Source organism: Gnatocerus cornutus, chromosome 10, assembly GCF_029298725.1.
Source record: "Gnatocerus cornutus isolate USDA-ARS CGAHR chromosome 10, icGnaCorn1.1, whole genome shotgun sequence".
NCBI lineage: Eukaryota > Metazoa > Arthropoda > Insecta > Coleoptera > Tenebrionidae > Gnatocerus > Gnatocerus cornutus.
The window spans coordinates 6,262,510-6,274,723 of NC_142242.1; the positions used below are offsets into that span (position 1 = coordinate 6,262,510).

At 36.4% G+C, this 12,214-nt stretch overlaps 3 protein-coding genes across 4 annotated transcripts; 2 read left to right on the forward strand and 1 right to left on the reverse strand.

Moving 5' to 3' along the window:
- The first annotated feature begins 67 nt into the window (after nucleotides 1-67).
- On the forward strand, nucleotides 68-9,286 carry Nrg (Neuroglian). Of its 2 annotated transcripts, XM_088047090.1 has the most exons (13): nucleotides 68-385; nucleotides 2,537-2,632; nucleotides 3,060-3,798; nucleotides 3,856-4,046; nucleotides 4,099-4,374; nucleotides 4,422-4,691; nucleotides 4,740-5,021; nucleotides 5,069-5,256; nucleotides 5,306-5,485; nucleotides 5,535-5,760; nucleotides 5,811-7,073; nucleotides 7,145-7,241; nucleotides 7,509-7,600. In XM_088047090.1, the coding sequence occupies exons 2-12, from the start codon at nucleotides 2,563-2,565 to the stop codon at nucleotides 7,237-7,239; spliced, it is 3,780 nt and encodes a 1,259-aa protein (XP_087903216.1). In that variant the 5' UTR covers nucleotides 68-385; nucleotides 2,537-2,562; the 3' UTR covers nucleotides 7,240-7,241; nucleotides 7,509-7,600. The 2 variants fall into 2 exon arrangements, with proteins under 2 accessions (XP_087903216.1, XP_087903215.1); XM_088047089.1 differs by lacking the exon at nucleotides 7,145-7,241 and having other exon boundaries at nucleotides 7,509-9,286.
- A 101-nt stretch (nucleotides 9,287-9,387) lies between these two features.
- Nucleotides 9,388-11,040, forward strand: Sc2 (trans-2,3-enoyl-CoA reductase Sc2). Its single transcript, XM_088047922.1, has 5 exons — nucleotides 9,388-9,758; nucleotides 9,812-10,254; nucleotides 10,303-10,519; nucleotides 10,567-10,759; nucleotides 10,804-11,040. Exons 1-5 carry the CDS (start codon nucleotides 9,747-9,749, stop codon nucleotides 10,929-10,931), a joined length of 993 nt encoding a protein of 330 aa, XP_087904048.1. The 5' UTR covers nucleotides 9,388-9,746; the 3' UTR covers nucleotides 10,932-11,040.
- On the reverse strand, nucleotides 11,031-12,112 carry LOC148167471 (pleckstrin homology domain-containing family J member 1-like). The gene has a single exon (XM_088047923.1). It carries the CDS (start codon nucleotides 11,921-11,923, stop codon nucleotides 11,285-11,287), a length of 639 nt encoding a protein of 212 aa, XP_087904049.1. The 5' UTR covers nucleotides 11,924-12,112; the 3' UTR covers nucleotides 11,031-11,284.
- Between the last annotated feature and the right edge of the window lie 102 nt (nucleotides 12,113-12,214).

Here is a 12,214-nt window from a genome sequence, read left to right on the forward strand (position 1 = left end):
GACGTAATGCTTAAGGAATTTTCTTTTAATTTGTTTTAAATTTGACATGAAATGGTTTTAAAGCTCCCCGTGCGATGGCGCTGAGAAAGTGACCACACCACGCCTACCAACACCAAATGGTTTCAGTGTAAAATAAAATAAAAATGAATAGTATTCGTTGATGTATAATGGACAGTCAAATCCTTTATCTAGATATTTTTAATAGAATAATAGTTCTTTCTGATTGAGTATCTAGATATTTTTGAAGTAGTGATAGTTCGCAGTGATAAATAATCTGATTAGTGAGTGTGACGACCGCCTAGACCGCACCTATCTCTGTTGTGTGTTTGTAGTGTAGTGATAAATCGTTATCATGGACAAATAACATAGATTTTGAAATATTTTGGTGAGTTTTAAAAGCTAAAGATGTATCTAGATAAGAGTTTGCTATCTTGATAAGCGAGATAACGGAACTTGTCGTGGGTACAAAACAAAAACATTTCAGTCAACTGCCACCTTCGTTGGCTCATTTGTCAAATGAAAGAAATGATCAAAAATAACATAATGCTTCATTTTGGGCCAACGAACCGTTCGAGAATATGCGTCATGTAGCATTGATTTAAGCCCAATATTCAATATTCCCATTGTGTAATGCAGACTAAATTTAGTTAACCTAATCTGAAAATATTTTCTTGTGCAAGAACTGGATTGCTGCCGGTTAAAACTGTCATTTCCAAAATGATGTCATTTTAGCATAGCCTCCTTGATGGCCTTTTCGTTCCCAACTGCTCCAGAAAATCTTATTGAAGCGTATTTATCATAAGCCCAATTTGTTCGCCTAATCTATTCTTAAATTTAATGGATATAAATAGCACAGTTCAAGTAATTGTATTCGTAATTTACATTTAACTCATAGACACGATTGGAAGAAACGGTCGACGTGTTAAGTCCTCCCACATGTAATTATTGTCAAATTTTTCTCTGCATAGTCAGTCCCTTCATGTTTACCTACACAAGATGCTTTTTCACCCCTTTAATGGGTTTCTGAAACCGTATATTTCCAGAGAATTGTTTGCCTTTCTCTTAGAATGACTCATTCAAGGGAGATGACTCGTTTCAGGTATCAATTTTATTCTGAGCTCAAATAAACTCATTCCTAATTTTGATATGATGTCATTTTCTGGAAATTAAATTGAAATAAGTTACACGAAATTGTTGGCGTTTAGTGAAAGAAAAATGAATCCAAAATAGTTTTTGTAAAGTGCAACAAAAGTAGCGTCTTTAAAATATACAAACGTGTTGGTACTCCTGTGATTGTTTGACAGTTGGGAATTAAGCAATTATGTCATTTCTAACGTGTTCCTCATGACTGTCATTCAGTAAAAACATTCCTTAAATCTAATGGAGCTAAAGGAACAGTTTCAGTTTTTTGTCAACATTTCTATCGCTAATTATTACATTTAATTATAATTATTATAATTTTCTTTTGGAATGTATGAATCGTTTTTGTAATAATTTGATAAAAAGTTTATTTGGAGCAACATTTACTTGATGTAAAGGAAAGGTACATATCGGGAACATTAAATCGGTAGTGTTTTAACCATTTTTAATGGCTGTTGGTTATCTACATTATAAATCTTTTATTTGTGTTCCAATTAATTTTGAACTGGAGCATTTTTTCCCATTTTTTTCACTTTTGTTTCCTTGTACGATTTCTTTCTGACTCATCTCTTTGCTAGTGTTTTTCTTGGTAATGCACACCAACAATAACAAAACTGATAATAACTCTTGCGTCACCATTGGTGGTTTTTTAGGCCAGAGTAACTGCAATAAAGCGGGAAAATATAATAAAATCTTTTTGATGGTATTTAATGAATTGCTTATGACTTTGGTGCATATCTTAGTGGGAAGAATGCTGTAATGAAAATTACAACCTATATAACATCTATAATAAAATTTCTGAATTTAGAGAAATAAAAAGGATAATGAACCCCATCTGCTGCCACGATAACATAAACACTTTAAATCGATAAAATTTGACTGTTATTTGTACCACATAATGTGTAAACAAAAGTATAAATTGGAAATGGTTAAGTAAAGGTTTTAGTAAACTGTTTTTTTTAGTTGATCCCGGAAAACTGTTTTCCACATGGCTCGCTTCGCGGATGCGGAATTGACGGGTAGAAAAGAAACAAAGAGTTAACAATATTTTACCGGAAAAGTGCTCTTACAAAATTTTTAAATAATACCATCAGTCTCCGCTTATAAATATTTACACAGTAACTGCAATATTATTTTTTCTTTGCTCTCAGTACACATCCCTAGACTGTGTGCTTTTGAGCTTTCCTCCGTCTTAATGTAGTTCAATAACTTACCTTTTTGAAACGAATGAAACGACGAGTGTGCTATGACAATTGTTTCTAAGTATAGTTTTATTTTAGATATGTCATCACTAATTATAATTGGATTACGGTATTGCAACTTTAAATATTCGTCTATATATAGAGATGTTACGTATGAGCTTATCGGTAATTAATTACTTCTTTTTTTCTTACAGGGCGTAACTCACTACACATCACAAAGATGGCAAATCAATTCATTTTCAGTTTGTTGTTGACGGTATTAAGTTTATCATGCTCATTAGGACGAGAAGGTGAGTGATTTATCGTATTAATTAATTTCTTTAGTGCATTTTTCCTATTACACTAAAACTGCCGTTAGACGACCAGACCGATATTACCAGTTGAATTTGTAGATGACTGCTTCGGTATTTGCATATTTTAGTGGGGTGGTGTTAATGTATGCCATCAAATATGCATCATTTGAAAGTTTCCAACGTTGTCGTTTCATAATTAAAGTGACCTCAACGGACTTTTTCATTCCCCAAAAGTTTTTTGGGAAGTTCTTACCAATCAATGTTTACTTTAAATGCATACTAACTCTCATATATGGGAGTTGATAATTGTTTGTCATTTAAACATCTTAAACATGCATCCTGTTGAGTCATAGGAAAATGCGGTTTAACGGGACTGATGGACATTACTAATTAGGTCTTTATTATCATATCGTGTTTTTTTTAGTTCCATCTCCCCCGTATATCGTAAAACAACCCCCAACAGACGAAGTACTTTTCCAAGTAGAAAGCGGCGGTGAAACCGACAAACCTTTTTACATAGAATGCGAAGCAATAGGCGAACCTGCACCAAAATACCGTTGGATCAAAAACGGCAAACCATTCGATTGGCAAGTGTATGACAATCGTATTTCGCAGCAACCAGGACGTGGGACATTGTCAATCTCGAAACCCCAAAACGACGACTTAGGACAATATCAGTGTTTCGCTGACAATGAGCATGGAGTTGCTACTTCAAACTCTGTTTTTATGCGAAAAGCAGAACTGAATTCATTTAAGACAACACAGCCCATTTCATTGACAGGGAATGAAGGCGAACCCTTCAAATTGACTTGTGAACCTCCAGATGGGTGGCCGAAGCCTACAGTTCACTGGATTTATTTATACACTAGTTTGGGCTTCAAAACTATTAACAGCTCCAGAATGACAATTGATCCTGAAGGAAATTTGTGGTTTTCAAATTTGACCAAAGCTGATGTTACTGATAATTTCAAGTACGCTTGTGCTGCTACCTCGCCTTTTAAACACGAATATAAGTACGGAAATAGCGTTTTGTTGAATGTCGTGTCCACCGGAGTGTCTGCGGTCTCGAATAAGCACGAACCAGTTCTTCAATATGTTTCCAGAAGGAATACTGTAGCGTATTTAGGAAAACAGCAGAAGCTCTACTGTATTTTTGGAGGAACGTAAGTCACCCGGAAGTGCACAGTTAAAAGCGTCCTTCATTTTCCCCTTGTTTTTAGACCGCTTCCTCAGACAGTTTGGTATAAAGACGGTCAAGTTATACAGTCATCAGATCGAATAACACAGGACAATTACGGTAAATCGCTGGTGATACGAGTGGTAAATTTTGAAGACGAAGGTACCTACACGTGCGAGGTCAGCAACGGTGTTAAAGAACCGAAAAGTCATTCCATCGAACTTAAAGTCTTTGGTAACTAATCATCTTGAACCACACTGTCTGCATATTAACCACGACATTACAGCTGTTCCCTTCTTCACCAAAGAACCCGAGCGCGTGAACGCAGCTGAAGGAGAAACAGCAGAGTTCCGTTGTGAAGCTGGTGGAGTGCCTAAACCGGAAATAAAATGGATCCATAACGGAAAGCCTATTGCTGAAGCTCCTCCAAATCCTCGAAGACGCGTCGAAAATCACAGAATTATAATCGAAAGTCTGACGAAAGATGATACTGGAAACTACGGTTGTAACGCCACCAACTCCTTGGGTTATGTTTACAAGGATGTTTACGTTAACGTGCTTTGTATGATCTTTATTCTTAACAAACAAGTGTTTTAATTTTCATTTTAGCGCTTCCTCCGGAAATCATCGAGGCACCGAAAGATATGCAAGCGGTCGATGGTCAAGACGTGACCATGACTTGTAAGGTTTTAGGTGCACCCAAACCTTCAGTTAAGTGGAGTTTGAACGACAGAGAACTAACAGGTGGCCGCTACTCCGTACAAGCTAACGGAGATTTGCACATATCGAATATACAGTTCGATGATCGAGGAAATTATACTTGTTTCGCCGAAAATAAATTTGGCAATGTGAGGGAATCGGCTCAACTGCTCGTTAAATGTAAGAAGGTTCTTGACTAATAACACCATCGAGACATTATTTTTTTAGTCCACACTTATATTACCGATGGTCCGGAGGATTACGAAGTCGCAGCTCATACCTCCGCAACCTTCCGTTGTAACGCTGTTAGTGACGACTCGTTAGATTTAGAAATAGTGTGGTTAAAGAACGAGCAACCTATAGATTTTGAAGAAGAACCAAGATTCGTACGTTCTTCCGATTATTCGTTAACAATCACTCAAACTATCGAACTGGATTCAGGGACCTACACATGCGTTGCTAGAACTGCATTAGATGAAGCCTCCGCTAAAGCTCAGTTAATCGTACAAGGTAAGTTGATCGCAAAATTGTTCTGTATGGTTATGGTACCACTGTAGATGTGCCCAATCCGCCCTCAATGGAGGGAGTCGAGTGCCACGCCAAAGATGCCACCATCAAATGGAAGTCAATGGGTGACAACCGTGCTCCGATTTCTCATTATATAATCGAATACAATACGACATTCACGCCAGAAACGTGGACTGCAGCGTATAACAGCGTTCCGGCCACCGATATGAGCTACAATGTAAGATCAAATTTATTAAAGAATCGATAGAACTTCTTACGCTTTGCAGGTACCTATGAGTCCATGGACCAATTACACTTTCCGAGTGATCGCAGTCAATAAAATCGGTAAATCTTTACCGTCGACTCATTCTGATGTTTGTCAGACTGAGCCCGATGTGCCATATAAAAATCCGGACGACGTCAAAGGTGAAGGCGACAGCCCCGACAATTTGATCATTACGTGGACGGTAAGATGGAAAATTTACTAGTGTAAGATACTGGAGGTTTTTCCTTTAGCCAATGCCAAAAATCGAACATAACGCCGAGAAATTCCAATACCGAGTGTTTTGGAAACGAGATATTCCCGAAGCACCTTACGAAAGCCACGATATTACAAACTGGAAGACGAAGCGCTATATTGTCGAAAACCAACCCACCTTCCAACAGTATAGGATAAAAGTCATAGCCATGAATGCGAAGGGTGTCGCTAACGTAGCGCCGCAAGAAGTAATCGGATTCTCAGGTAATAATTTCTTATTATTAGTCACCACTCAACTCTTGTCGATATTTCAGGTGAAGACCGTCCAGAGGAAGCTCCTACCAACTTCACTTTGCTCAAGATTCAGGGTCCAAAAACCGCCCTTCTAAGTTGGAACCCAGTCGATAAGAGAAAAGTCCGTGGTCACTTAAAAGGCTACAAAATTAAAACTTGGAGCGACACTTCCTTACCAATGCACAATGAAATTCAAGTCCAAGGCTACGTTACGAAGGCTTTGGTCGATAATTTGGATCCATTTACCAGAAATTACGCTCAAGTGTTTGTCTACAATGGTAAATACAACGGACCACCCAGCGAGACCTTGAGTTTCGTAACGCCAGAGGGTGTTCCGGAGTCAATGTCATATCTAGAGGCATATCCTCTAGTATCAATCGCATCAAACGATCCCAGTAAAGCCGCGACATCTGCTTTCCTTCTAACGTGGAAAAAACCAGGAAAGCCGAACGGGATTTTACGAGGTTACAACATCTACTACAGACCGATGATTGATGGAACAACCAACAGCAGAATGGCGCGGAATCCACAGATTAACGGAGAAAATATCCTCAGCGCCAAGTTAAGTGGACTTAAACCAGACACGAACTACGTCATCTATATTACTGCTCGAACCGAAGCGGGAGAGTCAAAAGATTTTTACATTGAAAGAAAAACAAATCCTGTAATCGCAAGCACAAAACCTGGTATCCCCGATTTTGATTACGAGAAATATAATGTAGCGGACGATGGAAAAGTCACTGTGAGAATTTTGTGGAAGCCAGACCGAAAGGAGAATCCTGGTTCTCATTTCATTGTTAAATACAAAAAAGAAGCCGAACCGAATTACAATGAAATGCAAGTTCTTAATGAGGACTACGCGGATATTCCTGGGATTATCCCTGGGGAGTCCTATGACTTCAAGGTTACGTCAGTTGATGGTGAACACCATGTCGACAGTAGGGTGAAGACCATCAACTTGGATTCCGACGGACCTGTTATTAAAGCGAATGAGAATATGGCTACCGCTGGCTGGTTCATTGGAATGATGCTCGCTATTGCTATTCTTTTACTCATTTTGATTATTGTTTGTATAATTAAGAGAAACAGGGGAGGAAAATACGCGGTGCACGAAAGGGAACAGGCGAATGGACGCCATGACTACCCGGACGAAGGAGGGTTTCATGAATATTCGCAACCTTTAGATAATAAGTCACATGGTAGAGCTTCTATGAGCAGCGAGCCTAAAGTAGGACCAGAGAGCGACACTGACTCGATGGCGGAATATGGTGATGGAGATACGGGTGGGTATTTTACTTTTAGCCTCATTTATATTTTTGTTTTTGTTTTGAAATTTTTATTTTAATTTATATAGAAGGTATGAATGAAGACGGTTCATTTATTGGGCAATATGGTCGTAAACGTGGTCAAGGAGAAACGACGTCGCAAGGGTTTGCTACTCTTGTTTAATAGTAAGATTATTTTGTTTATTTATTTTAATCGGATACAGTGGACCAGTGGTACAAAGACCGCGCGATAATTTTTTTCCTGTCGTAAAACCGAGGGTCCACTGTAGTCGCATTTAGTTTTTGATTGGCTGTATTAAGCAGTGGTGGTGCGAGCTTGGGACTCTCTCTGATTCTTTTCTCTCTTCAAAGCAAATAACATTCTTTTTTCCGCAGTGTGATTTAAACCGTATAATTGGTGTTTTTCTCTGGTGACATTTTTGTTTCTTACAGGACGTTTTACAGAAGACGGATCCTTCATAGGTCAATATGTTCCAAGCAACATGAAGCAACTAGGCCCACCCTCAATTACGGCAGGGGTTAACAATAATGCAATGGCCACGTATGTATAAACATATGTGCCCAGTAAGCTTATTATAAACTAATTCTTTTCATTACTTTTTGCTATAGCAGTGTTGTGACATTTATTTAAATTTTATTTTTGTGTACTTGATATAGTGAAAAAAATCAAAAAAAAGTTATTTTTGTGGAGATATTTATTGATTTGACAATGTGTTCTGACTTTCTTTCGGGTACATTTAATTCGTCCATTCTTAGGTTAAAGGATTAATTTAAAAGAAGAAAATAATCAAAAGAATTTAATGTATAGTAATATATTTTTGTTTTGCGTTTCAATTTGAAAATGACCAACGTTTTTAAATTGTAACGACTCTGTTAAGTACTGGAATACTTTGTGTATCTTTATGTATTATATAGTTATTAATTATAGGATCATATATTTATAATGTTTTCATATTATTGCCCAAGGAATTACGTTCTCATATATATAACATTCAAAGAATCTATAAATTTATAGACATGTTTCATGCTTGAAGATTTATTATTTGTAAGTTAGGTAATAATCCTCAAAATTGCTTTAATAAGTCATTTCTGAATAAGTTATATTTCGACACTGCCTAATTTAATATCAAGTGACATTAATTTGGCTGACAGGAGTACAATAAGCAGGATCCAAGCGATGAAGGGCTTTAAGTCGTTTTGTCTGAATTCAGATCGTCACATCACACAAAATGACTTGAATATAAGACTTATTGTACAGAATCGCGTTTAAACATGCTATTATAAAGTAATTCAAATTAATCTAAGTAAAGTAAGTTAAGCTGAATATTTTTTTTACGATTTTCGTAGTTTGTAGATTTTTGAAAATTTACAATGCAATAATTTTACAGTTACATGACGAAATGGTAAATGTAGATTATTGCGCTTATTTTTTTGTATGAGTTAGGGAGGCTAAGCTAATGCGGAAATATCATTGTAAAAAAAAATGTTTTATTTTTGTGATCAGGAATGAGACATATTTTCTCAAAATTCGGGAATTTTGACACGAAACAATAATAACTGTGTCAATTTTGCTTCTGTAAAACAAGACATGGGTGCTAGTATTGTGGTTATTAATTTGTTGTTGCTTGTTACGTTACACCACGGCTTCCTGGGTAAAAAAGAAAATTGAAAATTACAAGCTTTTCTTTTGTAGTTTGGCTTTTGTAAGTGTATAATAAAATGTTTTGTCGCCGAGCACGAATTCTTTTGGCAGAATGAATGCACTGTTGGATATTAGGTAAGGTTCAATCTAATTATTATCAACTATTATAACTGCTTTACTAGTTGTTCTAATATAAGATGATTATAGTATTTTTTTAATGTCTTGTACAAATGGATAAGATAAAAACAATTCAGTTGTGGTTTTGTAATGGCAGTTGTATCTTTATTATTGTATCATAATAAATGGAAGTAATTGTAAATGTATGCTTTCAATTTTGTAAGCTGTAAAAATTCGTAGTGTTCTTCCTGGGATATGTAATTATTCAGTCTTATAGCCTCTACAAATAGTCCACTAGTATACTATAAAACACTTGATCGTTATTATTTTTATACACTTTTTTAAATATTGTAAATGCCTTCTATTAACCTGAGTTGTAAATTTTTTATATGATCCCCGTTTTAAAAAAATATTGTCATAATTTTTGCACTTGATAAAACTTTAATGAAAATTTTTCTTTTTCATTAAAACCCTTTCAATATTCCCGTCCTGTTTAATATTCAAACTGATATGCTAATCGGCATTATTTAAGCGTGACCAAGTGAAAAAATTCAATGCAATGCAAATGGAACATTGTTCCCACAAGCTTATTTAACAAAGAATTTTTTTTAAATTCTGTCTTTCTCCCACGCTTTGTATTTTCTATCTAGGGACTTTATTTAATTAGTTTGTTTACACACTAGACAGGTGGTAAGGTGAGTTTGAAAATCCATTTCGATTCTATTCAATTGGAAGCGGTGGACGTGGTAGTTTAAAGTTCAATCGTGTTATTGTTAAGTAATAAAAGATTACGAACATAATTAGTGTGTGTGAACAGTGTTGGATAAAATTTGACTCAAAATTTGAAGGTTATGTTTTACATGATTTGAGTCCTTGAAGTTTGGATTTCTCGTACGATAATTTGATTCAACATGGCTTTGGAGGTAAGGAAAATTAACTAAAATTTTCTAGGTGTAATGACTGGCGTTATTTTCAGCTTGAAGTAATTAAATCATCGGGCAAACCGCTGGGGAAAATTTCCATAACGAGTTCCTCGACCGTCAAAGACTTGAAAAAAGAAATCTATAAATCGTTTAAAATTGGAGTTGAAAGACAGTCTATAAGGAACGGCCCTAAAGGCAAGGATGAGAAAGACACCCTTCAAATTAGCAAGATGAGTCTTGAGAGACCAAATACAATTTACGTTAAAGATTTAGGACCGCAAATCGGCTGGGACACTGTTTTTTTCCTTGAATATGCCGGCCCTATTTTCCTGTTTGCGGCGCTTCTGTTGTATCCGCAATGTTTCTACTCTAACAAGGCAATTCTTGTGGGAAAAGGCCAAGATGCAATAGCGTTCTTCCCATTCTACATCTTTCCAGTTAAACTTATAAATGAAATGTGTGGAGGCAGCACAATTAAAGTTCAAGATACTGCCTAGTAAGTATACAAATAAAGGAATTTGTACCTACTAACCCAACATTATAGCTATGCTGGCATTCTTTGGACTATACATTACGCTAAGCGCATTCTTGAAACCGCGTTTGTGCACAGATTCTCCCATGGAACTATGCCTATATTTAATTTATTTAAAAACTGTGGATATTATTGGGGGTTTGCGTTGTATGTAGCGTACCACATCAACCACCCACTACACACGCCGCCCCCTTCATGGCTGTTTTATCTAGGAACATTCATATTTCTCGTATGTCTCCACCTGCCCCCTGAATTGGACTAATTGTCTCATTTTAGTTCTGTGAAATTGGAAACTTAAGCATCCATTTACTCTTGCGTGACTTGCGCCCACCGGGTACCAGCGTCCGTAAAATTCCGCTTCCAAACTCCAATCCTTGGACTAAATTATTCGATTTGGTGTCCTGTCCAAATTACACGTATGAATTTGGCGCGTGGATCGGATTTACCCTCTTAACTGGATGCTTGCCAGGTATAAAGAAAATGATTAAAACTGTTTTTAGTGTTGCTTTTTAGCTTTTATCTTTGCGCTCGCGGGTCTGTATCAAATGACCGTGTGGGCTATTGGAAAGCACAAGAAATATCGTTCGGAATTCCCTAATTATCCTAAGAAGAGGAAATCAATCATTCCATTCCTTATTTAAGACTAAAACGATTTTGGGATTCCGGGGATTATTTATGCATTTAAAAGTTGTTTTCTCTCTTATTTTTTATGTGGTGTTTTGATTAATAAAAGTGGTTGATTGGATAAAATTTTGCTTTTAACATTTTTATTTGGAAAATAAATCACAATACAGTAAAATGAAGCTACTTTTTGTCAATTAATACTAGGTGAAATAAATATTAGACAATGCAAGCTACACAGAATGTACAAATTTGACCTGAGATGTACTAAATTTACATACTACAGTAAGATTTATTGAATCTTTCAAAATTGCATTTAAGGCAAGACAATGACGACCGTCATTGTAATTAAGAGATCTTGAGTTTTCTTTCTTCATAATTCAATTAGATTGTCGACGGTGACATTGTTTGTTTTTACGATCTTGGTTTCGCTGTAACTCTGATAAAACGTAGACGTTTCCACATGACTGCAGAAAGTGGATTTCTTTTCTTTGTGTTTCACTTTCTTCACTTCCACGGCTTTGGGTTGAATTTCTTTTTTCTTGTTTCTCATGTGGTCTAAAATGGGATCCTGTCCCGTCTTCATACTGATTTTGGTTTTGAGAATATCAAACTGACACTTCCAATACTCATAAGAATGCACTTTTAATGTAGAGACCCATTTGTTTACGTCGGCGTCGCAACGACACGAAAATATATGTTTGGCTTCATTGTCTTTATACTTTTCGTTTATTCTAAATGTTATGGAGAAGGCAAAGGGGATTCCTCTGTGAGGTCGTTCGTAAGCCACTTGAGCGTTTTCTAACACCAACACACCAAGAGGCTGTTCTTGTTCGTTGACACGATAATAAAACAATAAATTACTGATTAATTTGAAATGGCGCTCTTTAAATGATGACTGTTGGTACCAATCAGACCAGTCGTTTCCTTGGGGCTTCATGTGGTGAAGAATTCCCTCCAAGTCTGCTGGTTTTTCACCCACTGACACTAATTCTCGGTCGTTGAAGCGCATTTTTAGAACTTGCAGAATCACACTTATTGTTGGATCTTGAGCACAACACGTGATTTGAGATGCAAGGAAATTGGCAAGAGTTTCATTGTCTGAAAATTATTTTGTAGAATAAAACATAACCAAAATATTTGACACTTGATCTCTTGTCAAGATGACATTCCAAGTCGCATCTTTGACACTTGATATCGTCAGTGTATTATTGGTTGCCTACCCCGAAGGCTCTTGTTATTAAATTTTAACATTTTTGTTTTAAAGGATGTGAAAAAGTAAACATAAAAAAAGAATAAACGA

Excerpts from the sequence above, each read along its gene's own strand:
- Nrg (XM_088047089.1), top strand. The coding sequence starts at position 2,563 with ATGGCAAATCAATTCATTTTCAGTTTGTTGTTGACGGTATTAAGTTTA. Across the intron at positions 3,799-3,855 it reads TACTGTATTTTTGGAGGAAC|ACCGCTTCCTCAGACAGTTT; the intron begins GTAAGTCACCCG and ends CCTTGTTTTTAG. Across the intron at positions 5,486-5,534 it reads ATTTGATCATTACGTGGACG|CCAATGCCAAAAATCGAACA; the intron begins GTAAGATGGAAA and ends TTTTTCCTTTAG.
- LOC148167471 (XM_088047923.1), bottom strand. The coding sequence starts at position 11,923 with ATGCGCTTCAACGACCGAGAATTAGTGTCAGTGGGTGAAAAACCAGCA.
- Sc2 (XM_088047922.1), top strand. Across the intron at positions 10,520-10,566 it reads TAGGAACATTCATATTTCTC|TTCTGTGAAATTGGAAACTT; the intron begins GTATGTCTCCAC and ends GTCTCATTTTAG. Across the intron at positions 10,760-10,803 it reads CTTAACTGGATGCTTGCCAG|CTTTTATCTTTGCGCTCGCG; the intron begins GTATAAAGAAAA and ends GTTGCTTTTTAG.